The 27,982-nt window shown below is 41.3% G+C and overlaps 2 protein-coding genes across 4 annotated transcripts; both read left to right on the plus strand.

Annotated features, from left to right (window-relative positions):
* The first annotated feature begins 808 nt into the window (after positions 1-808).
* rbp7a (retinol binding protein 7a, cellular) lies at positions 809-2,628 on the plus strand. Its single transcript, XM_033629782.2, has 4 exons — positions 809-1,180; positions 1,461-1,639; positions 1,816-1,917; positions 2,029-2,628. The coding sequence occupies exons 1-4, from the start codon at positions 919-921 to the stop codon at positions 2,086-2,088; spliced, it is 603 nt and encodes a 200-aa protein (XP_033485673.2). The 5' UTR covers positions 809-918; the 3' UTR covers positions 2,089-2,628.
* Positions 2,629-3,507: 879 nt separating this feature from the next.
* Positions 3,508-27,923, plus strand: ube4b (ubiquitination factor E4B, UFD2 homolog (S. cerevisiae)). 3 transcript variants are annotated; one of them, XM_078170101.1, is made up of 30 exons: positions 3,508-3,826; positions 5,072-5,285; positions 6,545-6,680; positions 7,810-7,897; positions 8,242-8,386; positions 8,513-8,738; positions 8,980-9,493; positions 9,563-9,591; positions 10,352-10,513; positions 12,364-12,505; positions 13,594-13,694; positions 13,875-13,989; positions 14,981-15,064; positions 16,887-16,943; positions 18,937-19,053; positions 19,248-19,346; positions 19,436-19,549; positions 19,773-19,971; positions 20,497-20,635; positions 20,750-20,849; positions 21,087-21,214; positions 21,359-21,457; positions 22,609-22,844; positions 23,030-23,156; positions 23,294-23,438; positions 23,753-23,887; positions 24,028-24,219; positions 25,529-25,703; positions 27,258-27,404; positions 27,636-27,918. In XM_078170101.1, the coding sequence occupies exons 1-30, from the start codon at positions 3,803-3,805 to the stop codon at positions 27,698-27,700; spliced, it is 4,254 nt and encodes a 1,417-aa protein (XP_078026227.1). In that variant the 5' UTR covers positions 3,508-3,802; the 3' UTR covers positions 27,701-27,918. The 3 variants fall into 3 exon arrangements, with proteins under 3 accessions (XP_078026227.1, XP_033484864.2, XP_033484865.2); XM_033628973.2 differs by lacking the exon at positions 9,563-9,591 and having other exon boundaries at positions 8,980-9,465; positions 10,406-10,513; positions 27,636-27,923; XM_033628974.2 differs by lacking the exons at positions 8,980-9,493; positions 9,563-9,591; positions 10,352-10,513 and having other exon boundaries at positions 27,636-27,923.
* Positions 27,924-27,982: the final 59 nt, after the last annotated feature.

Below are 27,982 nucleotides of genomic sequence, written 5' to 3' on the forward strand. Positions count from 1 at the left end.
TTAATTCCCCAGATCCACTTTGTTTCCAGCAGCATCCAATTAAGTTGCAGGAGAGAACCATAATTAAAATGATTCCAGAGATAATTACATTCATGTACAAAAACTACACAGTAGTCAATAAATAACAAAGTGCTGTATGTTAAAGGTGCTGGTTAAAAGTTATAGTGGGTGATGCAACATCTTCAAACAGACTTGTTTTAACAAATGAATTCAGGATTTTTATAAATGTAATAATATTATCACTCTGTTGTTAAAATGGCATTACATTGGGTGAGGAGAGCATTATGACTTGTTTAGAACTCGAAACTCTTGGTCGACTTGGTCCCACCTCTGGCGTCAGGTGCCTGTGATAGAGTTTATTCACGTGTTTAATTCTGGGCGTGAAACAACATCAACCAAGTTTTTCTGCATTGCATCTTGAACTGTTGTTTTGCTGCTAAGTTGAAGTCACGGAGACGAAAAAGTCCCTCAGTGTTTGGACAAGCTCCATCGTCTGTCAAAAGTGGAGGTGCGTCAATTCCTTTCACGCAGCATACCAGAGTGTAACCATAAATGTCAGTATTATTTTCGTCATTGCATAGATAGGTGTGCCATTTTAATGTAGGTCATCTTTATAAAAACAGGACGTGAATGATACAGATATCACTAACCTCAGAGACAAATCATATCACTTTAAATGTGAATATCAAGTATTTCAGAATTGAGTTACTATATTTACTGTTTCTTGTGATGTGAAGAAAATAACAGACAAGAAGAATCATCGATCTTTCAAATGTTAAGATCAACAAATTTTCCTTGTGTTTATGTGCATGTGTGTGCATAACATGCGACACACAATTCTGCAAGGTGTATTACTCAGTGGACTGCGCGGTGAGACCAGTCTGACATGTCTGTCTTCTACTCCACATCCTGGCACTGATGCAAGCATGTCCTCAGGGGACAGCGAATGAGATAAAGGCACGCCTCCTTTTATACCTCCAGGTCTTTCAAAAACCTGCATTTTCCCAGCCTTTTGTCAGAGCTCCTTGTCAACCCTGCAGATTGATGATCGGATTTTATTCACACACACACCTCTCAGACGGAGGAACAACTGAAAAGGTTATCAAAATGCCAGCCGGCCTCTGTGGAACATGGGACATGATCAGCAGTGTCAACTTAGAGGGCTACATGATTGCACTGGGTAAGTCTTTAAAGCAGGTTTTAGTCCAACAGTGCTCTCAGATATTAAATCTCTATTGAGGATCTCTTGAGGTGTCTGCATTTATATTGGTCTTACTTAAATTATGCAGTGAATTGCATGCAGATGTAGCACAAGGAGTGAAATAGTTTCCCACATTAAGCTGTGTTGTTGCAGCTATTTATGGTATGCATGGGACTGTGTGTTTGTAACCTGTGGCTGAGTTTGTCCCCCAGTTTCGCTGTCTGTACACTCAAGAAAAACACTTCCTCCACCGTTCCAGGTATAAGCCGAATGGTGCGAAAGATTGCTGTGAAGCTGAGGATGAGGAAGGTGATTGAGCAGCAGGGGGACCAGTTCATTATCAAAACTATCAGCACCTTCCGAAACTACACCATCGCCTTCAGAGTGGGTGAGGAGTTTGAGGAGTTCACCCAGGGACTTGACAGCAGACATGTCAAGGTGAGGATACATGGACGATGGATGGCAGATAATTATGTATTCAAAGTGATTGCAGGCATAATTAATGATTGCAGGTGTTTTGTAGATCATGTGACATGTTTGTTGTTTTATTTGGGTAGCTGAACCTGTTCTGTGTTGTGATTTACACCCTCTTTCCTCCTCTGTGATCTGTGCAGTCACTGGTGACATGGGAGGGGAATAAACTGGTATGTGAGCAGACTGGGGAGAAGAAGAATCGGGGCTGGGCTCACTGGATTGAAGACGACAAGCTGCATCTTGTAATAATATTAATATGGAAGATTTAATATTTTAAATAACACAAATACTTTTTAATAACATTTTATTTAACGTCATGATTAATAAATGTTTCTGTGACCTGTTGCCCTCAGGAGCTGTACTGTGAAGGGGAAGTCTGCAAGCAGGTTTTTAAGAAAAATGTGAGCGAGTGAAGAGGAAATAAGGTTGTATTTCTGGAGAAGTTACTCTGTGATGAGAGGCGTCATGTGCTGGATCCATTACTGTAAAACTGTGAATAACAAAACCATGCTTAAAGTTAAGTTTGTGGTATACTCTCTGTAATGGGACGTCAACGCTCAGTCTAGGCTTTCCTGTCAGGGTATGGATTTATACCACTAGATGGCATCATTGCATTATATATGTCAGATACTTACTGGTCTGACTGTTATTTTTACAGTCTATGGTCTGTAGCTAAGTGGTGCTGGGCCTCAGAAGTCTGTTTTTGGCTCTTTTAAGCTGGCTTGAGACTCAATGCGGGCTCTGTTTGGTGCAAACTTTTTGTATCCTTTACATCTATTACCTGATGGGACAAATTTTTAACACCACATTTTCTTTGCACTGGCTTGTGCTGTCCATGTGACATTTGGTTGAGATATTTGTCACATCCCTCATTCATGTAGATACATTTATGTACAACACAGTGAAGAACAATTTATGTGAATTTTGTTTAATAAAAAACGGTGTTTGAAAGAGCATTCTGTTGTCAGTAAAATGAACAAAATCATTTAAATGGCCTGTGACATCATCCATCCCACTGGTGATGATGAGAAAACTGTGATATTATAATACAGTGGGGTTTATACTGTCTGATGTAGCTAATCTGTCATCTGTAGCTACCAGTGCCTTGACTGGTACTAACCTCCCAACATCACTGAGGAGCAAGGGTGTATTACTGAACACGGGCACAAACTCAGGGGCCCCAAGTGTCTGGCCTTAACTTGCAAAATGTCACTCAGATACACACATACACACTAGGAAGAGACTCAAAATGACCACAAAAAGAACACAAAGAGATGCAAAGGAAGTGCAGAGGGACACAAAATGACTATGAAAATGGGCAAAACAACGACAAGGAGTGACAAAATGCCTACAAAATGACACAATCTACCAAAAAAGACACAAAATTACCTTCAATAGACACAAAATGAACACAAAGACACACAAAACCACTACAAGATAGGTGCATATCGACTACGAAGAGACACAAAACAACCACAAAGTCTGTGTGTCTTACTCCTATGTATGAAAGATATGGGACCCATTGCACATCTGTACCCAGGGGCCCATTCTCCCATTATTTATCCATTCTGAAGAGTTCAATAACACCTCTATGTCGTGACCTTGTGCCCCCTTACTGTTTATGAGTTCACATTGGGTTTAATAAATAACTGCTTATTTTTAAAAGGAGAAAAGTAAACAAGAACAGCTATCTGGCAGTCAATAAATCAGTACTAACCATTAGACTGGCACAAGAATACACACATATAACAGGTGAAGTACTCCATTTATCTGTGCGACAGAAGCTTCACACTTCCACCCCCACTAGTCTCTTAAGTCACGTGACACTGTGTAGAACCAAAATGGCCGCTGTTGTATTTTGACGTATAATAGCTAGCTACTTTTCTTTTTGTTTCATTCTTGGTAGAAAACTAGCAAACGAGAGGCTTTTCGGAGGAACTGTATATCACCACCCTCCGCATACTGGTGTCCTAGTTTTTATCTTGAAGACAATCAGGACTGACACTTATTTGTTGAACGAGTTGGACTATGCATATTTCGGTCTAATATAGGCTGGCTAGCTGGCTGTGGCTGGCACACATTAAAGCAGTCGAAAGTGAAAAAGGCTAGCTAGCTAACCTAGCTGCGATGGAGGAGTTGAGCGCAGATGAGGTAAGGTGACAATGGAACAAACGTCCAAAATGAGTGTCTAAAATTGACGAAGCACTTCTTTGCTAACGTAACAATTTATACTTAAATTATTTTCTTTCCGGCGGACCTTATATCAGCCAAACGGTTTGCCACTAGCCGACTTGCTACTAAAGCTAGCTCAGATGCTAGCACAGTCTAAACTAAAGAAATGTATCCACGTTAAAATCCCACATTTAACGCGAGTTCAACATCAGCACACAGAAGTGCGTGTTGCCCATCGCGCCCCATAAAATGTTTATTTATTAGAGTCACATAATAAAATGAGTGACCGAACTAGAAGTTGGGTCGTATGTTTCTGTCACCGTTGCCACTACGTTAATTTAATTTAGCCGGAGCAGAATGCTAACTAGCTAACGCAATGCTGTAGAGACTGTTCACAAGCTGGCCCATGGATTACATTGCTTGTACATAAAACAACTAAATTCACACAAATACACTTTATTGTTTTCACCCGACGGGTGTTTTCTACACGTTATAATTTGCCAGCCAACGGTACATTTTGTGCACAGACTTGATTTGGCATATTTTCCTGCGGTAAGCTAGCTGACAGTTGCTAACGTTGTTTTGCTAACAGCCAAAAATTAGCCTGCGAGACGACTCAGCATAAAAAACACACCGGGCCACCATTGTGCAATCAACTGTGGGCCGACTGTGTGGCCACTGAGCTGTTCCCCTTGAACCACACATAATACTTTATGAAGCAGTCTTTCTTTGGCACCTTGTACCCGTATTTAGCTACTTGATCAACTCGCAACCTAATGTGCTGTTGATTTACTACAGTAATGGCCCTCTGCCCAGTTGCACGGTTGCGCACAATTAGTGTTATTACTCACACCTGACTTTGTCTGTAATGTAGATTATATTGTATATTTTCGACAGGGCCCACTCTGTATATTTAAGACAACTACTACAAAACCAATGAATGAGATCTGTCCACTGCTTCAGTTGTGTGTCTTTATGTGTGGGGCCAAATATCAATGAATGATGAAAAAAATGTATGGCCTTACACTTCTTATCTTATCCAGGCTGATTGTGCCAGTCAATAAGTCATAGATTAATATTATGGTTATCATCATCATCATAATAGTTAATAGTAGCATGTATTTAATTGGTTCTACTATAATATACATTCATATTATGTACGGCTGTGCAGTTATCCATAGCACTTTTAGTGAATGTTAAAATTTGCTGGCATATTTATTCAAGATCCGCAGAAGGCGACTGGCACGACTTGCAGGGGGACAGACGTCACAGCCCAGCACCCCTCTCAGCACACCCCTGACATCCCCACAAAGAGAGACTCCCCCTGGACCCATTCCTGGACCCTCAGGTGCCGCACCCCAGCCACCAGCTGCCTCTCAATCATTGGGGCTCAATGTCCACAGTGGTACCCCTGCCACATCCCCTATGGGCACCTCTGGTAAGACATTAACTAAGACCTATAAGTTTTAAAGTGTTATTAGCCAGTTTGTCATAATTACAGTTATTAAAGGCAACACTCAAGGTTAAATTCTTGCAGTTTAGAATTGACGTCAGCAACAGGCCAAGATACAGTCAGCTTTCTGTGGTTGTTTCCACAGAGTTATTGTCTTTAGCCTCTTTGTTTATTCTAACCCTATCATCCTACTCATCCTGTGGCACATTATCTCTGAGGCTTGGAAGATAAACAGCCCTAGTTGTTTGAGTGCAGCACTGAAAGGGACTTTTATATTTGGGACCTTGATATTTGAACAGCAAGAACTCTGAATGACATGAACACAAACAGCTGCAGCGTGTTGTGATCGCCGGTGTCCCTGTGCGACACAAAGTGTAGGCCCACTGTACTGAGTGAGAAATGATGCTTTTATGCATTGCTCTAGAAAATACACTAGTGAGCTATGTATGGGTAGAGCCACACTTTTCCAGCCATTGTTTGTTGCTATGCATAGATGTGGTGTTGTTCCTACACAATGCTTGGTTTTAGGGCTTATAGCACCCGTAGTACTTTTCATAATTGGTGAAAATTGTGGTTTTCTTCTTAGTGGTTACACATGCCTTCATTGCATGTTAATGCAATTGTTATAAATATTCTCCTTGACACAACCAGTGTATACAGTATTTATTTGACTTGACTGTAGGTAATTATGTCATTGTTGTGCAACCAGACGTGAGTTGTTAATTCCAACCCTACACCCACAGTAAGATCCTGGGTGTTAATCAGCTTTCTCTCTACCTGTTTGCTTTAATCAGGGTTTATAAAGGTATGGCACACCATGTTGTTCTTAAAACGGCAATCTGCACCTTTGCTTACCCAGTGTGGCTAAACAATTTGTTCTTCAGCAAACAATAGTCCTCACATAAATAGTGACTGCTTAAAGCTAATTTCAGAGTCTATTAAAGAAAAAAATTACAGACATCATAGCATGATGAATATAAAATAAAAACAACGTGACAGACTAAAGTCAGAGGCTGCACAGTCTGCAAGTAAAAAAAAAAAAAAATTAGCCATGATTGGTAAGTTTTTAGAGGAGACCTAGAAGATGAAACTGTCTTGCAAACATTATCTCCTCTGGTAGGTCTCTCCAAAGTGTGTGGGTTTTGATTGCAGAGATACAATCAGTCTGGTCTTGCAGAGAAAACACAAAGGCAAACAAACAAAAACCTCAAAAGGTGCTCAACTGTGGTGTTTTGCTTTTGCAGGGGTGGCATATGGTAGTCAGAGCAGCGAGGGTGTGAGCTCCCTCTCCAGCTCCCCCTCAAACAGCCTTGAGACTCAGTCCCAGAGTCTGTCCCGATCGCAGAGCATGGACATTGACACTGCCTCCTGTGAAAAGAGGTAAGAGTTTTTGAACCCAATATTGTACTGCCCAGTTCAAAGGCTTTAGAAATCCCATGAAAATAGAATTTTTAAAACAACACGCTGTCGAAAATGTATGTTTTGATGATCAAATACTCCTCTACTGTGGGCTTGAAAGGTGGCTGTAAAGAAATATGTAATTTTTTTCCGTCAAGAGAGCACAGGCTGTGGTCAGCTTGAGTTACATCAGTTATAATAGATTCTATAGGCAACACGTTTTTATGATTCACACCAAAAAAATCTATTGGAACAGGTATGACCATAGAAATGCAATGAATATCATGTTCCTTTATAAAGATGAAAACAAGTGAAGTTACTCCAGAAAGTTTTATTCTTATATTGATTATTTGAAGCAAACATTAATAACAAAGTAAAGTGTTTCAAAGCATGGCTTGCTTTTGCGGGATCTGGTTATGAAGTCTGTGGTATAAGAGATGTAACAAATGTGACACATCAAAGGGAACATCAAGGTTTGACTGTTGGCATGGTCTGCTTGGGGATGAAGAGACTAAAGTTGTGTTTCGACTCAAAGTTCGTGGGACTTTTGGGCCCAGGGACAGCGACAGTGCAACAATCAGAAAATTCCCTTTATTTCTTGCTTTCACTGCTTTCTCACAGCACTGCAGCGCAGCTTCTCTTTTTGTTGCTTGACCGGTCTGTGTTCTCAGCTCACTGGCGCAATCTCTCTGTCTTTTTTTAAAATGAAACGGGAACCCAAAAGCAAAGCCTAATATTACTTGTAATGTCATCAGACAAAGTGAAATCTTCTCCCCTTTGTCCTAAAATGACCCTAAATACAATACTAGAGTACCTCTCTGTTTTATGAATGAAGCAGTACACTAGTTGAAGCAGCAGCGCTGTGTGTGTTTGACCAATCAGCGAAAGCCTCCTCACAAACCCCATCCGGAAGGTTCCTGTACTTTCAGAAAGTGCCCCTTTCTGATCAGGGACTTTTGGGGGTTAAAATAACATCCCCAGAGCTTGATTTAGACCCTGGTCCCTGGGGTGGAAAACGCACTGAGTTCCTCAAAAGGTCCCCTGTCCCTGGGCAAAGTTCCTGCGGCTGAAAAAGGGCTTCAGTAAACACTGTTTCTCTGTTCTACTGCAGCATGTCCCAGGTGGATGTGGACTCAGGGATAGAGAACATGGAGGTGGAAGACAGCGATCGCAGGGAGAAGAGGAACTTGACTGAAAAGGTAAACAGCAGCAGTGAACATTACTCAAAAGAGACGGTCTTTCATCCTTAATTACTTGGCCTACTTGACTTTGATCATGCCCGTCCTGAGATCAAGTGAATCTTAATATGAGTAACGATAAATGAAGTCTGTGGGATTTTACAGAAAGTGATTAGGGACTTTCCATAGACGCTATTCTTGGTTTCATTTTCATTTATTTCAGTTCAATGACACGTACCGGTTGAGTGTCAATAGACCACAGTTATCATGAGATAATGACGGGCTAGTACATTTAGCATTTCTCTTTAAATGACTCTATATTGTGATCAAATCCTTACTGTTATGTCTCTGTTTCTGAACACCAGGAACCCTCTGCAAACTCAGATGTCTCAGAAGAACAGGCTCTGCAGCTCATTTGTAAGATCCTCCGCGTATCGTGGAAGGAGCAGGATAGAGATGTCATCTTTCTTCCTTCACTGGCTGCAGAGTTCCACCAGAACCCTAAAGATGGTACGTCACTGAGCAACGTCTTAATCTCTGTCACCATAATAAGCTGGACAACTATAAAAAGGCAAACTCTTGTTACAACTCATTTTCTGCATTTGATAACTTCACTATTATCTTTTCTTTCTGTAGTATACTCTGACTTCAAAGACCTGATCGGTCAGATCCTGATGGAAGTCTTAATGATGTCCACCCAGTCGCGTGTCCACAACCCCTTCGCCAGCTTGACCGCCACCTCTCAGCCAATTGCAGCAGCCAAATCCCCTGACCACCGTCTGACGCTGCTGCAGCCCTCCAGCCAAGGTGGCAGCCCCATGGGCCACAGTGCTGGGTCATTTGGAGCCAGCTCTCTGTCCAGGCAAGTACCTTGACTCAGTATATTGAGCTCTGTCAGTTTAACTCCCAGAGACATATCAAGGCCCTGGATTGGTCACCTACACTCCTTCTCAAAAATGTGCTTAATGATATTTAATTGGTATTGTGATGGTGGATGCCATGTTTTTTCTTCTTGATTTTCTTGTTTTGCTTTGATCATTTCTATTTTTAAGACCTTATTTTCAGATGAGTTTTGCCAATCATCGTCTTAATGTTGTCCACAGTCTGTATGGGTGTAGTAATCCTCACCCGATGGCTATGGATGCAGCCAAGAGGACCTCCCCATCTCTCCCCACCCCCACTACACCCTCTGTACCTTCAACACCTTCCACACCCTCTACCCCACAATTCATTGTGCCCCCTAGCCCACCTGCTACTACCACTACTCCAAGACTCAACCCTCCATCTGCCCCCATGCCCATCTCCCAGCGCTATCGGCCTTACTCTGTCACCTCTCCCTTAGGGGCTCCTTCCCCATCTAGCCCTGGTCAAAGAGGACTTAGTGTCTTTGGACCCTCTCCTAGCCCTGCGGGGCCCTCTGTTCCTCCTAACACCCCAGTTCCTGTGCCACCACCCAGCCCTCAGTCCCTCTCCTTGAGGTCACCTAGGGCTCGCAACCAACCCTCCACCACACCCCCTCCAATGGTGCCCCCTTCTCCCAGATCGAATGCCCGACAGGCTGCCTTTGCTTCCAGGATGCCACCGTCTAGGTATCTCATCTGCCATGTGCATGTCAGTGTTTGTTGCACACGCAAGCAAACATACTAAAACCTTAACCTCTTGTGAACCACCAGATTGAATTGAGAGTCTCTGGCTGGATCCCTTTTGTTGTGTACATCGCTTCTTATGCAGTCACGTATGCGAGCTTATAATGATCTTATCTTGCTAATATTTAGACTGCTAATCTAAAAGTGAATGAACAACCTGATATTTTAGCATTTCTGTCTTTAAAATCTGTTTTAATTTTTAAGTCTCTGAGGAAATGAAGATTTGCAGCAGCAGCTGTAAAAAATATACACTATGTGATTAAGATTGAGGGAATTTATAAAATACACAATCAAACACTTCAACTCCACATATTTTCAATGAATTATCAGTTACATTACCTGAGATTGATCTAAAATGCTAATACACAGGGTGTTCAGACATTTAACAGGCATTCTAGTTTCAGTTAGTATTACGTTAATATTGCTTGTTGCTAACAAATCATTTTAAAAGATCTAACTCTTTTGCAAATAGCTAATATTAGGTTTATTTAAACAAACATGTTTTTTAGGTACTGCAATGCTATGAAATTCTCAAGCAAATAAGATGTGGCTCACGCCACTTTGCATTGGCTTGCTCAAGACAAGTTGTGTGAGTGATTGTGACAGTCAGTTCAGTTATCGGTTAAAAAATGTTCTGACATTGTGTAAAAGCTGCGGACAAAATGGCATTAATGAATATTTAAAAAGCCGCACGAGAAGTAGTCTTCAAGAAAGCATGCAACCCTCCAGCATCCCTTCCTCTTCCTTGTCCTCTTTTCTTGTGACTTGCTACCATTCCACATTTGTCTTCATGTTTTTTCACTTCCCTTCTGTCTCCTCATCCTGACACAACACCCTCTTTTCTTCCAACCTTTTTCCTTGTGTCTTTTCCTCGTCATGTTAGCCCCTTGTCGTTCCTGTTCTTTGCCCTCTCTGACATGTCTCAGGACAGCAGTGATGAAGAATCTCAGGAGGAGGAGGAGGATTTTGCACGGGTTCAGTTTGGGTCCAGGTACACCGCTGCACGGTGTGTGTGTGTTTGTGTGCGCTTGCTCAGATATGTGCCCACTGCATGTTCCAGTAGGCCCACGAGGCTTAGCACTAATGGCACGCAAACACACCAGGGTAGAGCGGTGAAGACAAACGGATGTAGGCTTAGCCATCTTTAAAGAGTGCTGAAACTGTTTTGGTCATCAGAGGTTTAGACCCAAGCTCCCTTAACTATAACTTTTTAATTTATAATGTCCTGGTAAGTTTTAAATACAGTTTCTGTAGAGCTGCAGAAACTTCACAGAATACATCCGCTTTCATTGTCAGGTCTGAAAGGGTAACTGAAAATAGCTAAGTGTCTGTAACCCTGAACCTTCAACACCTTGTGTTTCTTAAGACGCTGCTTACCCTAGTGGTCCCTACTTATTGGGTGAAGTTGGTTGACTTCCATTTTTAATGTTAACATATAAGAGAATGTGCAGTATATTTTATTGTACAAGACAATCTTGCACATTCCGGTAAACCCTAAAAGAGCATGTTTATGTCAAGGGAAAAATTTCAGTGTCATTTAACTTGTTAGTACAGCATGAGACTGTTTTGCATACAATAGAGTTAAATTGTGTGTTATTAATTCAATGCATGGGCAGTGTTAGTAGGTGAGAGAGGGAAGTCTGATTCCCTCCTCTGTGGGCAGTTGTTTTGATACTTAATTGTTAAGTGCGTAGGTGTTGTTTAACTTGCATTGCATCTTTATTCAGGAGAAACTGTTGTGAATAGTTATTGTTATTAAACAATATAATGTGTAGAGCTGTACCCGACTCAGAATTATGTTGGTTGAATCAAATTTGGCTGTTCAGTATAAATATTTAACTGTTCATTTCTTTTCTTTTTTGTCACGTAGAGTTTGAGAGTTTGAATGAGGTTTAGTGGGGTGTTTAGGGTGACAGTGATGTTTATCTGAGCTAATGCGTGCTAACTACACTAACAGCGGATCGGTTTTTGCTGATGCTAGATATCAAATAAAAGCCAGAAATTGTATCGTATTAAGTTGCAATAGCTATAAATTTATCACTTCTATGCAGAAATCAGAAGATAACGTTATCTCGGAGCCTGAGCAGGCAAAGTCTTACTTCCTTAAGGCAGCTGCCTCTGTCTAACTTCGACTCACCCTGGGTCAGTGTCAACAGCTACCTGTACCAGAGAGCACCATGAAAGCGAGGAGGACTTACTCTTCAGCTCCATCTGGGAACCGAAACATCCCTAGAAGTACACTGCACGCTGACTGACACACATATAACAGACCGCTAGACTTGAAGAATCTCCGTCGACTGAGGGGGCTCTGACTGATGCTGAGAGTATTTGACTTTCAGGGGCGGCCCTAATAATGTGTTGATTTCATTTTTAGCTTCAAGGGCAGAGGTGATACTCCTGCTTTGCCTGTGTCTAATGGACAAATAACAGAGTTAACTGTATTACCTCATAAGGTTTGTAGTGCTTTGAAACAGCTCATACAGGTTTTGCGGTTACAGCTGACCACTAACAGCAGTTAAAACTCTTGTCACCACATTTGTCAGTTAAATGTGGCAAGCTGAATCCTAATATCAGCTTCAAAGACTTTGTGCAAACAGCTCTTGAATGTTTAATATTATGACTTTCTCTTTCAAGAGCCCACTACTGAGATGCTGCAGCGCTGTCACTAATGCTTTATAGTTTGTTTCTTTCAGGATCCTTGAGAGTGGGTTTGGGTTTGTTAACCATACATACAGGATTATGTTTGATGCTAAGGGTATAGCTCTCTGTGCTGTGCTGTTTACTGTTATTTAATGAGCCCCTCTGTGTCCTTGTGTTTGTGTTTTACCTTTTTGTTTGTAGTCTTGGTGCATGTGGAGGGGGGATGTCCTGCGATTCAGCCAGCGACCGCTTCACCATTGAAACATGCAAAGAGACAGAGATGCTGAACTACCTCATTGAGCGTTTTGACAGTGTTGGCATGGAGGAGAGGAAAGCTCCCAAGGTAAGGGTTAGAGTTGAATTCAAAGCTTTAAAGGGGACCTATATGCTGATTTTTAGATTCATGCTTGTACATTGTGTTTCTACTAGAACATATGTACATGCTTTAATGGTCAAAAACACTTTTAGGCTTGTACTGTCTGTGCTGGAACACCTGTTTTCACTCTCTGTCTTAGGGTGCTTTCACACCTGTCCCTGATTCGGATTAAAGCAAGCAAACTCTAGGTCTGAAAGTACCCTTAAATGCTCCGCTTTAGCGCCTGTCTTTTTCAAGCCCCCCTCCCGAAAAAGCCCAGTCTGCTCTGATTGGTCAGTGTGTCCAGGTCTTCTGCATTGTGGCGTCTATGTACCATCATTGCAGCTGGGAAATGACTGTAACGGAGGATTACGGCACTTTCTACCGAGAAAAATCACCAACAAATGCTTCTAAACACAATAGAACATGTTCCAGCAGTATTATGATCCGAAATGGGGAGACATGAACATCAGCAACCAAGATTACGTGTTTCATTAACATGAGCATGTAGCTGCATGTAGCAGTGTGAGCCACATAATGCAAACGCAGTATTGCCCCTGAAGCAGATGACCATGTGAAGAAATCCGTCAGGAGCTTACATCATCTTGTCTCATAAAGTAGAAAGAACTAACAGAAACAGAGTATTCAGAACGGTCTGAAGCCTGAGGTTTTTGCTCACAGGGATTACTTTTACATTATATGATTACCTCGTGATTTGAAACCTTGTCCTCGTTTAATATGAACATCACATTATATAATATAACAGAAATAAGGAAAAGCATAACAGGTCCCTGTCAGGATTGTACTCATCCCTCTTATTGTAACAACTGCAAAATTCTCTTCCGCTTATTCACCGTGTCTGAATTGGTTACAAAATGTCCTGACAGAAGAACAGTCTGTACCTCCGACACTAGCTGCAGGCCAGATGGTCTGGAAACAAGTGAAGGTTTTGCTCGTCAAAGAACACTGTGATTCAACAGAATCCGGAGAGAGTTTGTGTGAAATCAACAGCATACATTTTTATCACACCTCTAACCGATTTCTCTCCTCTCCTGTCCTTTTCCTCCGTCTCTCAGATGTGTAGCCAACCAAATGTCAGCCAGCTTCTCAGCAACATTCGCTCTCAGTGTATTTCCCACGTTGCCCTGGTCCTGCAAGGCACCCTGACCCAGCCGCGGTAAGAAAGCCGGCCACACGCTGTGACAATCTGTGGGTTATTTCATGTCTGTCATTATATTTGTGTTTGTTCTGTTCCTTTTCGTTTCAGTCTGAGTCGCCATAGCAACGACTCTTTTACCTTGACTCCAGAAACGTTTATTTGATTTCAGCACAATGCCTGTCTGTTTTCTACGTGTAGGAGCCCTCTCCATCAGTCTTTGCTGGTACCTTATCTGCTGTGTCGGAACCTTCCTTATGGCTTTATTCAGGAGCTGGTGCGCATTACCCACCAGGAGGAAGAGATGTTCAGACAGGTGGGAAGCACGTCTGCCATTTTGTCATGATACACGGTGGTGATACTAACTGAGGGTCACTTTGCACTGAATCCTATTGCCACATACAGTGGGGCAGAATAACAAAACCTATGGGCAGGTGGAACTTCGCTGTACTTTAACTTGGAGTGGTACCATGTTTAGGCTGGTCGTCCTGAAGCACCTTCACAGTGAAGTAGAAATTGTATTAATTTAAGCAGACAGCCTTACTTTAAGCTGTAAATGCAACTCTACAATTTTTGAAAAACAGTAAACAGTAATTTTATCATTTTAAATAACACTTCACTGAAAGTCGACAGAAACAAAATAGACTCAAAAAAATGTCTTGGTTGGTCCTTCCACTGTTCTACCAAGTACCAACCCAGTTAGATGTGAAAATATGCTGGCTCTATACATGCTTAAATTACTGTCTATCTAAATGGAGTCCAGTGGGTTTGGTGATAGCGATTTTTGGGCTGTTCTAGTTTGAACAAAAAGGATCTTATTCTAACAAAATGGTCTTTCTTTGTAGGGATCAGACACAACCTGAACAAGAACAGCAACCTGAGCCCAACTTTTGAGTGGATATAAATCGACAGTGCATAATTGCCCCAAGTGGTTACATTGCAGCCTGTTTTGCCACTGCCACCTGTATCAGTCTCACTCAGTACAGGATCAGTTTAAAAAAAATGTTGTTTCCAGACACAAAAACATGGGAAAATAGGGTCCAGGTTGAAAAATACAGAAGTTACCCTTTAATTTTTTTTCTCTCCAACTCTCTTTGATATAAATGTGGTTTTTTTTTTCTACCATTAGTAATCCCTGGAAAAGTTTTGAAATTATTGATTAAGAACCACCAGTGTATGCCTGTACAGTTTGATGTATTATTCCATTATGTTCCATATTTGCCTCACTTTAACCATTTTCTTTAAAAAAAAAAAAAACATTGGCATAATTGTAAATATCTGAAAATGTTTGCTCTCTTGTTTTTCAGATCTTCATTCCCATCCTCCATGGGCTGGCTCTTGCTGTGAAAGAATGTTCCTTTGACAGTGACAACTTTAAATTCCCCCTCATGGTAAGGAGCTGTCCTCGTCCGACCCATGCTGTAGCTCTAGGCAGGACATGAGACTTAATATAGTAAAGGGTGCAGGGGACATGCAGTACAGGAGGTCTTAATAAGGTTCTGTCAGACAAGCTGTCTCAATCCTTCTCAGTAGATGGACAACCCCAGATGTACAGAATATGTACCATATGTGTGCAGACATGTTTAAATATTAGGTCACGGTGCATGCCAACTATATACGCAACTAGCAATTTGCTCCCATTCATTGTGTATTGGAAGCGACTGATTCGTTGCACACGGCATGCTGGGATACCTGTGGCGCTGCGATGAGAGGGCATAACGGTTAATAAATTCAAAGGGCACTTGCTACTACACGGCCACTCAAGCTGCAGCACTGGTGACTTTTGGACAGCTCTGTGCACGACCAGGAAAGGCTAAAGCAAGACTATTGATCATTGTATCATATCTGACAATCTAGCCATGTAAATAATGTGCTTTTTAGTGAATGTCTTTGTTACAATAATATTATTAATATAAATCCGTCATTTCCAGTTGAATTAGTAAAAAAAGACAGAAAACTGTTTTGTATTGTTGCTTTTTTTGTTAAAAAAACAGACTTGTGTGGAGCTGGTAGAGAATGGGCCGGGGATTGTAGGATAGAGCCCAAGCAACAAGTGAGTTCAGGCGAATTGGTCTTGTATAGTGGGCATGCACCATAAGTGTTGCCATTGTGCTGCTTCTTCTATTGGAGCTCTCCTCGTTAACAGTCTAATCTCATTTCATCTCACCATCTATGCCAGCATACACAATAATAAAGCAGTGTAATCTGATTTAGGCCCTCTATGAATTTGGTGTATTCAAGTCGTTCATTTTCAGGAACTTTGTCAGTGGAGTGTGTTAGATTGTGTTGCAGACTGTGTGTTAGAGAACAGTGTTGGTTGTAATTAGCGTCTTACAAATATGCCCGCACACTGTATGCAGGAACTCTCTCTTCTCTTCTCTGTGGACATTTTCTCCCACACACCTGTCTACAAGAAACTGAAGCATGAGCCTTTACATCAGGATATCATAATGTTGTTTTTTCCTGGTTTTTAAGGCTGCATTACAGTAAAGTGACCAGACTGTTCTAGCCTTTCTATAGTTTGCTTTTACCCACTTAGTCATTATATCCACATTACGGATGATTATTTATCAACACACTTACTGTGTAAATATTTATTGAAAACACCAATAGTCAACCCTACAATATTGTAGCAATATTGATATTGAGGTATTTGATTTTCTCCATATCGCTCTAACGCCCGCAGTCTACGGGAACAAGTATAGTCTCTTTCTATTGTTAAATATTATAGTGAGTAAAAGAAATAAACTATGTATTTACAGCTTGTGTACTGTCCCACAAAGGAGAGTACTTGCTTTGTTTGTGTGTGTGCACATGAGCATCTTTTGTGGCAGTGAAGATAATACAGTGATGATAATCAGAAGGAATTCCACACATCTATGAAGCCAACATAAACAAACTTACTGAGGACAAGTTGCTGAGATGGAAAGAGTGGTTTTCTCTCCATTCCCCACAAATGAGCCATTTAAGTGACACTGCCACACCACTGCACAGCCCTGCAGCTAATCACTGCAACACCTGATTTGGTGTGAATGCAGCCTAACAGGTAAATAATAAAATGAATGATCAACTAATCTCAAACTTGCAGTTGCTAATTTTACATGAGTTCAATGGTCATGCCTGGCAACCCAATTGACCTGTAATCCAAATGTGAGTTTGAGGAAAATGTGAATTGATGCATTGTTTCAGTCATGCTTTGTTTTGTTTTTACAGGCATTAGCTGAGCTTTGTGAAATCAAGTTCGGAAAGACTCACCCAGTGTGCAGTTTGGTGAGTATACCTTTGGGTGGCCATAACTACATTATGGCACTGAAGTGTTTATCATCGTGTCCTCATGGCTCAGATAATTTCAGATGTTTATTTCTCAAGTCAAGTTGCCAAACAATTTAGTTCTGTCAAGTATGTGCAAGCCTGGCTTTTGTCTTTGTTGTTTATACCTTCATCATACCAGCATGGCCAGTTGACATCAGCACAGAAGAATGTGTTCTGCTTATTTTATTCATGACACCAAGGCTTTATGCTTCACAGAAGAAGGGCAAGAAAAAAATTCCCCTGTGCATGGAAAGGACTGAGCCTATATTTAGCAACAGCCTCTCAAATCAGAGTTCTTTGAGTTTATGTTAGTGTCATGTCATTGCTTGTTAACTGTGTGAATCTATGAGGTTAGTAATATCATAAGTAGAGCATATTTATTATTAAGTTACATTAAAGGGGACAATTATGCACATTTTCTGCCTCTTACTTGTATTTAAGGTTTCTACTAGAACATGTTTACTTGTTTTAATGTTTAACACTTTATTTTCCTCATGCTGACAGTGCTGGAACGCCTGTATACACCCTGTCTGAAACATTTTAGCAACTGTCTCTTTAGCCACATTTCCACCAATATCTTTAGCGTGTAGTACCTTTAGAACTATGTAACCTACACAGACATGCCCCTAATGAACCCTTGATCTGTTCAGCGTTTGCACTGCAGACAGTACTCCTAAATGTAGGCAGAGTTGTCCTTACTCACTGCTCTGCCCAGCCCTTGCTGTATTTCCTCTTCACTGGTGATACAGAGGGAAGTCGTCTGCACCTCTTCTATCATCAACAAAACAGGGTTTCATGCCAACACCCCCCCCCCCCCCCTAAAATATTTTTAAAAGATAAAAGATGGCAGCAAAACATCCTTTCATTTTGTAGTAATAGTTTACTGGTGTACTTGCCACATTATGAACAGTGGTTACATAACCAGCCACAACTCACCTCTGAGCAAGAGTAACAGTTGTTCATTGATTAGTCAACGGACTGCAGTGTTTTCTAGCTCCACCTTTTACCATCACATCAGTGTGCTAGGTACTTCAACAGAGGGGTGATGAAAAAAGGGGACGTCCTCTTGGTACTATTCATGACTTCACAATGGAATCACAAAAATAGCCATTCTTGTGCATACTGCACTGAACTGAAACAGACTGCTTGGTGGAAACTTGGCTTTCATGCATACCTCTCGAAAAATCTCTCTGATTAGTCAGCGTTTCTGTGGTCTTCTGCAACTGCTGTCTCGGACGCTTTCAATGTCTCTACACTGTCATTAAAGCTGGGGAATGACTGTAATTGAGTATAGCACCACCATATATCTAAAAAAAATCACACGTGAAGGCTTCTAAACACAACTGGACATGTTCCAGCAGGAATATGGTCTGAAATAGCAGAAAACCAAGAACATCGGCAACCAAGATTACATATTTCCCTGATGTTAACATGTAGCTACATGTAGCAGTGTATGTTATGTAAACACTGTCAGTAGTGTGCCTGGAGCAAAGGACCATATAAAGACATCTGTGGCATGCTGATGACAGCTTGTCTTGAAGTGGAAAAAATGCTGGAAACAGAGTAGTCAGAACGGTCTGATGCCTGAGGTGTTTGCTTATAGGGATTATTTTTACATATGTTTACCTCATTATTTAAAACTTTAGCCACACTTAATATGAACATTTGACATTGTTACATTATAACATGACAGAAAATAAGGAAAAGCACAGTAGATCACCTTTAGGGGAATTTAAAATTTCTTAGTGACTAAAATTGAGTGAGCAGATGGGAATACATTCATCTCAGTTCATTTCGTCCACGGTTGTTGTTGGACACATACTGACTTTCACTGGAATTTAACCCTTGGGGGATGAGATGCTTACTAGCACCACTAGATGTTTAAATGTTTGTGGATTGACAAGACAAAAACCTGTGTACCCCCATGTACTAATATGTGTCTTCTGTGCAGATAACGTCGCTGCCTCTGTGGTGTCCCAAACCTCTGAGCCCTGGTTGTGGCAGAGAGATCCAGAGACTGTCCTATGTGGGAGCCTTCTTCAGCCTCTCTGTGTTTGCTGAGGATGATGTGAGTTGTTTAATCAGTTGAATAATCCATAGACCACCGGATTGTAGCCAATTTGTATGTTTTCTCATACTTTAAGTTCTGCCAAAAACTGAAAGGATTTAATGCAATAATACCGTAAAAAACACAGCATGGCAAGTTGTTTAATGTACAGACGATCTTTAATGAGTATACTCAATAATGTGGTTTTTCTTCAGACAAAAGTAGGAGACAAGTATTTCTCTGGCCCAGCCATCACCATGGAGAACACGCGAGTAGTCAGCCAATCATTGCAGCACTACCTGGAGTCAGCAAGGGTGAGTTTCAGCTTAGTAATGCATTAATTCAACCTCTGTCCTTTGTTTATAGATTCATGTTTTAAAGTTATTGTTATTGTTTTTCCCAGGGTGACTTGTTCAAAGTTCTTCATAACATCCTGCTTAATGGAGAAACGCGCGAGTCAGCTCTTAATTACATGGCAGCTTTAGTCAACTACAATGTGAAGAAAGCTCAGATGCAGGTAAGTTGCAGAAGTCATTCATTCCACATCCAACAGTTACCAAATTGCAACACTTACAAAGCAATCAGTGTAGAAGCACATTTCAGTTTTAAATGTTTGCGTATATTTTTAGTAATTTGTGTATTCTACTGCAAACAGCCTAATTAAATTTTTGTTGCTGATTTGTTCTCATACAGCTTGTACAGCTTTTAAACATGGATTTGCAATTGTTCTTTTGTCCTAGACCGATGATAAGCTGGTGTCGACAGACGGCTTCATGCTCAACTTCTTATGGGTGCTGCAACAGTTGAGCATGAAGATCAAGCTGGAGACAGTCGACCCTTACTACATTTTCCACCCACGGTGTCGCCTTGTTGTCAGCCAAGAGGAGACGCGTCTGAAAGCCACCATGGAGGAGCTCAAGAGCTGGCTGACTGAGCTGCGTAAGTCGACACAAACAAAAGCAGACACATTCGTGATTGTGAGCGCTTGTTTGCTTTTGGAGTTTGAAATGAGTCACTGATTTGTTATGTTAATTTGAGTAAATGCAATTTGACCTCAATCATTCATAGACTGCAGCCATTTTGAGAAATATGTTAATTACACGTAAAGGGGCCATTTTGCATACTATTGGTTTTCAGAGTGATTCATCTACATGCCACATCTGTGATGTCTTTATTCTTTAGATCAAACTAACCCAGATGAATCATTCTTCTATTCATTTTGCTTCTGCTTTATTTGGAGTCATCTACAAAATAATAGCTGCTAAGCACTCTGTACTGTTGACAATCCATGTCACATTACAGTTGAAATAATTCATAAAAAAAAAAAACAGACATATGACCTAATGTGACATGACACACTAACCTAAGTGTTTTTTAAGCAGTAAAGTTGATATTTAACTGTAAAATTCTGGTTCTGACCAATGGTGGTGAGAAATAATTAAATTTATTTGTTCACATGGACAGATGAAGACCCCACCAAGTTCTCAGAACCCAAGTTTCCCACCGAGTGTTTCTTCTTGACGCTGCACACCCACCATTTGTCCATCCTGCCTGGCTGCAGGCGTTACATCCGCAGGTTGCGAGCCATCCGCGAACTGAATAGGTATTTATTTATTTTCAGGGACAATGCACACAGATCAACATTACTGTAAAAGCATACACGTCTTCATAGCAGGCTCAGTCTATGTGTGTTTTAATGGTGTTTTTCCCATGTTAGGACTGTAGAGGAGCTGAAGAACAGTGAAAGCCAGTGGAAAGATTCTCCCCTGGCTAGTCGACACAGGGAGATGCTCAAGCGATGCAAAACCCAGCTCAAGGTGAGTTTGACATCCTTAAAGACACACCCACTGTCTTTCCTTGATTGATTGATTGATTGATTAAACCTTGAGTCACTGATTTAAAGGTACAGACCTTCAAATACTCAGCTCTCAGTTCACTGCATTTGGATATTAAATGCCCCAGAACTATCCTTAAATGCTGAAACATGCAAGATTCTGTGACAGAGCATATTGAGTGAGATGTGATCCTTATTGTGTGTGATTTTGTCCTGTCAGAAACTGGTGCGTGCCAAAGCTTGTGCTGACGTGGGCCTTCTGGATGAGAACCTGCTTCGCAGATGTCTGCAGTTCTACAGCACAGTCATCCAGCTCATTCTTCGCATGGTGGACCCTGCCTACCCCAAGTGAGTCGCCCTGCTGCTGACTGTTTGTTGTGATATTGATGTCACACAAAATGTTTTTTAACCATCTTACATACTGTGTTTTCCTTTCGAGTGTATTCTAAATCAGATGTGTGGACCATGTTTATTTGTTCATTCCTCACACAGCATTAACCTGCCGCTGAACCCTGAGATTCCCAAAAGCTTTGCTGCTCTGCCTGAGTTCTACATTGAAGATGTGGCCGAGTTTCTGCTTTTTGTCGTGCAGTAAGTTTAGAATTTAGTCTTGTGCATTTGTCTCTTCAACTGTGTTTTAACAATGAATATCTTGTGGACGGGCATCATAACAGACCTATTTAGAAGAAATTACAATATAATATCAGAAGAATATAGATAGGGCTGTACCCAACTCAGAATTAGCCGAGTCTGACTTGGCTGTACTAATATTCTACAATGGATTCTTTTTCCCATATAAGTTTGTATGGGTTCAGCAAGACTTTCAGTGTTACTGCGGCTTTCATATAATACAGTAAACAAGCTAACTGCGCTAACGTCATATCAGAAATGTGCAACATTTTTTGCAAACACTAGATATCAAACAAAAGGGAGAGACTGCCGTATGAAGTTGCTGTGAGCTGTAAATTCACCACCTTTAAGAGATAAGATGATCTCTGAGCCTTAGGGTGTAAAACCTCTCATCCTCTGTGCCACTGCATTGTGTCTGCTGCAGCCTGTACCAAAGAGAGTCTTGAAAGTCAAGAGCGCTCACTCCGCAGCAAAATCTGGGGACCAAAGCGTCCCAAGAAATACACTGCACAGCGCACTTGACTGGCAAAAACCCCCCAACAAAAAACGACTGATCGACTTGAAGCAATCTTCGTCGACTGAGGGGTCTCCAACTGACGATTCGAATCTCTGACTTTTAGAAATATAGATATGAAATGTCAACAAAACTTGGACAAAAAGTAATCCATTTATCAGTCCACTGTGTGATAATTCTTCATGCTTTAAATCAATGTCGGCATTAGGGTTGCAGTGGTATACTGGCTTCACAGGATAAAAATTTATGAGAAATATAATGATAAATATATCATACCGTGTATAGTTGCTTATCTATTGTATTATAAAAATGCAACTTAACAGAGAATCTCACCTTTATTTTATTTATAAAAGGGAGACTTTTTACACATACTTGGATTTAAAAAAATATATTTTAAGCTTCAATTGTATCAAAGGGTTGGTTCAACCAAGAAGCGCTTCTGTTGTCATTCCTTGAAGGTCAATTTAACTGATAATAATAGTAACTCTGTAAAACTGTATATCCTGCTACAGTGGAAGAAGTATACAGAAGCTAAAGACAAGATTGATACATAAGCCATTTTGTTTCATTCCTTCCTCCTCCTCCCTTCTTCTTCTAGGTATTCTCCCCAGGTTTTATACGAGCCGTGTGTCCAAGACATTGTTACCTTCTTGGTGGTGTTCATCTGCAGCCAGAACTACATCAGGAACCCCTACCTTATCGCTAAGTTGGTGGAGGTGCTGTTCGTCACCAACCCTGCTGTACAGCCTCGTACTCAGCGATTCTCTGAAATGATGGAGAACCACCCATTGTCTGTCAAACAGCTGGTCCCTGCTCTCATGAAGTTCTACACTGGTAAGTTCTGGTTATACTGTAATTCAAAGCAGTTGTAATAAATGGGATTTAGTGTCGATGTAATCTGCAAAAACGTAGGGTTGTTTCTAGCCCTTATGTAGCAAACCCAAACATATTTGTTCTTGACTGTGAGGTCTGGATTCTTTCCCTTCCTTTTTAACTAATAAACTGTCTCCTCTGGTCAGATGTTGAGCATACCGGTGCCACCAGCGAGTTCTATGATAAATTCACTATACGGTACCATATCAGCACGATCTTCAAGAGTCTCTGGCAGAACCTTGCCCACCACGGTACCTTCATGGAGGAGTTCAAGTGAGTTTGCTTTTGACAAACAGTTTTGGTCATGTAAAAAATGACACCATTAAGATTTTAATCAATGGCTGCCTGACTTGGCTGTATTTTAACCTGACCCTTCTCTTCCATCTTCTTTCGCGCTTACTCCCCTCTAGCTCTGGCAAGCAGTTTGTGCGCTACATCAACATGCTGATTAATGACACCACCTTCTTGTTAGACGAGAGCCTTGAGTCCCTGAAGCGTATCCACGAAGTTCAAGAAGAGATGAAGAATAAGGAGCAGTGGGAGCAGCTGCCTAGGGTCAGTCCTCAGCCTTATAGGGTTTTAATTTACCGTGTATTACATGCATTCAACCAACAGTTATGACTGAGCTTAATTTTCTAGCAATAAAACATAGAAGTGAGGAAATAAAAAGCAGCTGGGAATCACAGTGCTAAAGTTCCAAAAAGAAGAGATAAAAAAAATGATGCAGCAAAGACAAAGTGGTAGCAAAGTGGTAACTGTGTGAGATGCATTACATTAGCACCTTGCTCATATTTGTGCCGAGCTGTGAAGATAACTGTTGCTGGATAGATTAAAAATAATATTGTTTGTATTTACCTGCAAACTCTCAGGAGCAGCAGCAGAGCCGCCAATCCCAGCTGACTCAGGACGAGCGGGTGTCTCGCTCCTATCTAGCTCTGGCCACGGAGACGGTTGAAATGTTCCACATCCTCACAAAGCAGGTCCAGAAGCCTTTCCTCAGGCCTGTGAGTAACGCTGCCCCTGCTGGACATTTTGAAAAAAGGCTCTCTGTGTGGAAATGTGTTCTCAATTATACAGTTATTATCAGCATATACTGGACACTTTGAGCCCAACAATTTTAAATGATGCCCTCTTTGTCATACAGGAGCTGGGACCCCGTTTGGCCGCCATGCTAAACTTTAACCTCCAGCAGCTCTGTGGGCCTAAGTGTCGGGACCTGAAGGTGGAGAACCCCGAGAAGTACGGCTTTGAGCCCAAGAAACTCTTAGACCAGCTGACTGACATCTACCTGCAGCTAGACTGTGCCCGCTTTGCTAAAGCGATTGCAGATGACCAGGTTGGCTCTTACGTTTACAGTTGATCACAAATACAATATTTTCAATCAAAAATGAAGCTTTGCTTTGTGTAAGAAATACTTGTCGACTCTAAAGACAAAACACAAGTGGGAGTTTGTTCAGATGAATCATGAGAAAAGGCTACAGGCAGTTGTGGTAGATTTTCACAGGCGTCAGCATGAATTACTCCTGTTGTACTCAGTGAATGTAATACAGTGTCTCACACAGTTTCATTAATACCCACCTCTCCTCATATAATGCCAGCAGGAAACAGTTGTGGCCAAATACTGTAGATGAGATCATTTTAACATATGAAATTTCAAGTAGTCACATGTAACATGTTTTTTTATGATACTGTGTGTGCTTGATGATGTAACACTGTTAAACAGCACCTAAGTAACTTATCAGTGCTACTCCTAATAGACTTAAAGGGAAAATTCGCCACCTTTTATGTGGATGTTCAGAGTTAATGGTAAATGTTGTCAGTTGGAGCATTAAGTTTCTCAATGTGTGCCATGTTGACTGAGGAAGCTGAGTTCTCCTGCTCACAGAGCTGTACTGGCAGTGCCTACATGTACCAGGATGCATTGTGCGCAAACATAAACATAGCATAAGGTGACAAAAATATTCACTCAGTGGTCATCTGCCCTCTCGGCCCCACTGGTCTTGGTTTTCTCTTCCACTTTATCTTAGGGATCCTGTAGAAGGTCCACAGCACACATCTGTCCAGGTGAGGAGCAAAACTTTGGTGCATAGTAGCACACATGGGCTCTCCTGGGGTTGGCGTTGGCGACAGCATCTGACAAAAAACTGCCCACACTGAAATTCATTGCAGCAGAATAATTCAGTTTCTTTTGGCATCAGAGGTCACAGCTAATGCAGCCGCAGTCCTGGCCACTCTGCTGCATTTCTCTGCCCCCTCCAAACTGAAATAGCTCATAGTTCTTCCTGCCTCCAACTACATCACTGTCAGGTCAAATGTCGACGCTGGATGCAGTACGAACAGATGTTTCAGCTGCGAACTCAGCTCTCTCGGTCAGAATAGCATTGAGGGATTTACTTGACTACATTTACCTTCAAAATTGAGTAGACACCCACATAAAAAGTGGCAGATTTTCCCTTTAACACAAGGAAATACTTCTGCCATTCTGTATTCTGATTCTGATTGTTGCATACAGTGTCACAAGGTATAAAAAAGTCTTAAATATGATGACAGTAACACACAGTTATGATACTGAACACTCACATCATGTCAAAGACATCTCTTGCAGTGGCGTAATACATTTTTTCCTCTTTCTGCTCTATGTGCAGCGGTCGTACAGCCGTGAGCTCTTTGAAGAAGTGATCTCAAAGATGAGGAAGGCTGGTATAAAGTCCTCTATTGCCATTGAAAAATTCAAGCTGCTATCAGAGAAGGTGGAGGAAATAGTCGCCAAGAACTCCCAATCTGAAATGGATTACAGTGATGCACCTGACGAGTTTAAAGGTGTGTATGTGTGTGTGTTTGTTCACAGTGGGTTTAGCAGCATACCTGCAACTTTCAACCCTGTATATCCAGTGGAGGTAACTTGACTCCAGAAGCACTGTATCTTCTCCCGCACAGAATCTGTTCTCACACGCCACTGTTCTACGTGCTTTACTGTCAATCCCATGTTATTAGAAGTATACGTATTTTCCTTTTTTTGTATATATATTCACCAATATTCCAGAGCCCTAAACCCACATGTATATAGACAATTAGTTTAAATCTTCAAATCCTAAAATGTGGTCATATTTTCCTGCCTACTGAACAGCAACCAGAGTCTTTAAATGCAGTTGTTTTAGGTAAAATATGTAAAATCAAAATATAACATTTTCTACCGTACCACATGGTAGGAAGTCACTGAATCTTTGGCTCGAACCAGGAAAAGTCCCTTGCCTAGAAATCTTGTGTGACCTCAGGTCAGCCGGTGCAGACAGACAGGATCTTCAGCCGTGTTTGTTGCTGTTGAATTCCAGACATTTGCAGTGGCTTTTGCAGCTCATAGAGGTCATATAGACAGCTTAGAGCAAGGCTATCCTATAACCACAGACTTAATATAATCTAGAACGAGAACGTGGCCCACATACCTCCTTTGATTCCCAGATATGCCAGCCAACCCACCACAGTTGATGGGAGTGTGCCGTACAGAAGGCTCGAGTATCGGCTTTCTCTGCGGTTAAAATCTCCCACGCCAGGTGTTATTTTTGTAACGCACGAGCCCTACAGTAACAACCTTGTGACATTTCAGTATAGGGCACACTCTATCGAAAGCTACCATTGAGTATTTATTGGATATTTTCTTTACTGGTGTTTTGATAGGCGCCTTGTGATTTCTGTCATATAAAGCACATAATTTTGTCAGCAGTTGGAGTTCTACATGTCACAAAAGTTTGACGAAGACATGCCTTACATCAGGACTATTCAATTACAAAACCAGGAAATGTACATGGGCCAGCGGCCTATCTAAAACCTTTTTCGTAGCCTTTGGGGACAAGGACATGAGATGGCTCATTTGTTTGCTACTTCCAGACACTATATATAGTAAACATATTCTCATTCATACTTATGTATGCTAGGCCACACAGAGGTTGCTTCTGGCCCGGATGTGGCCAGAAGGCCTGCTTTAAATGGTGGTGATATTGACGTTAGTAATTTTATTTTGTTCTGTTTTACTTTTTGTTTAAATTCTTTATCTAAGGACAATTGCAAAAGCCAGAGGGTAGATCAGCTAGTGGCTTTCCCCTGTTCAGATGTAGACACAACATTAGAATATCAGCCCTTCTCCAAACACAAGGAGCAGCCTGTTGAGCAGGCTGTGATGTTTGTTTTTGCCTTTTGAAGTTATAAAAGGGAAACTGGGATATGATGACAATATCTGTCACTGTGATGAAAGAAAGGTTGCTGCTGTAAAACTGTCTGTACAGCACAAAAGAATAAACTCCAGGAATGTCTGTCAAACCATTTGTGTATTGTTTCAAGAGTGTTTTCTAAAGTGACCATGAAACTTTGTTGTAACAGACCCTTTGATGGACACACTGATGACTGACCCTGTGATGCTGCCTTCGGGGAACATCATGGACCGATCCATCATCCTGCGCCACCTGCTCAACTCCCCCACCGATCCCTTCAACAGGCAGCCGCTCACAGAGAGCATGCTGGAGTCAGGTAACGCCACCACAGTACCTTTTCATAACTGATTTACATGTAAAGTTCTGTTCAAGGTAGGCAAGAGAGAGTGCAGAAGTCTTTCTTGCTAGGAGCAGCAAAGCAATTATGTAGTTTTAGATTCAAGGCAAGTAATTGCACAGCACTTAAATATCAAATTAAATTACTGCCTGTTTGAGTTTGAATGTCAGTTTCTTATATGCTGCTAACAGTCTGTTGTTAATCCTCCAGTCCCTGAGCTGAAGGAGAGGATCCATACCTGGATGAGAGAGAAACAGGGCGGACGACCTGTCTGAGGACCACATGTCACCAACGTCTGGCCTGCTAACCATCATGAAGAGAGCTGTCCAAATCGCCTGAATTCAGCGTCACTACTACCAACGACAAGAGAAAGAAAAAAAATTTTTGAATGGAAAAAAGAGACCTGATTTGATTTTTATTCGCATTTACCCTTTTTGTCTCAAACCATTATCATGGTTCTAAAAACAAAATATAATAAAGTTAAGACTTTTAAGTTTTTCTCATGAGTTTGTGTATATATATATCAAAATATATACATATATTTAACAAGAGTTAGT

Source organism: Epinephelus lanceolatus, chromosome 8, assembly GCF_041903045.1.
Source record: "Epinephelus lanceolatus isolate andai-2023 chromosome 8, ASM4190304v1, whole genome shotgun sequence".
Classification (NCBI taxonomy): Eukaryota; Metazoa; Chordata; class Actinopteri; order Perciformes; family Serranidae; genus Epinephelus; species Epinephelus lanceolatus.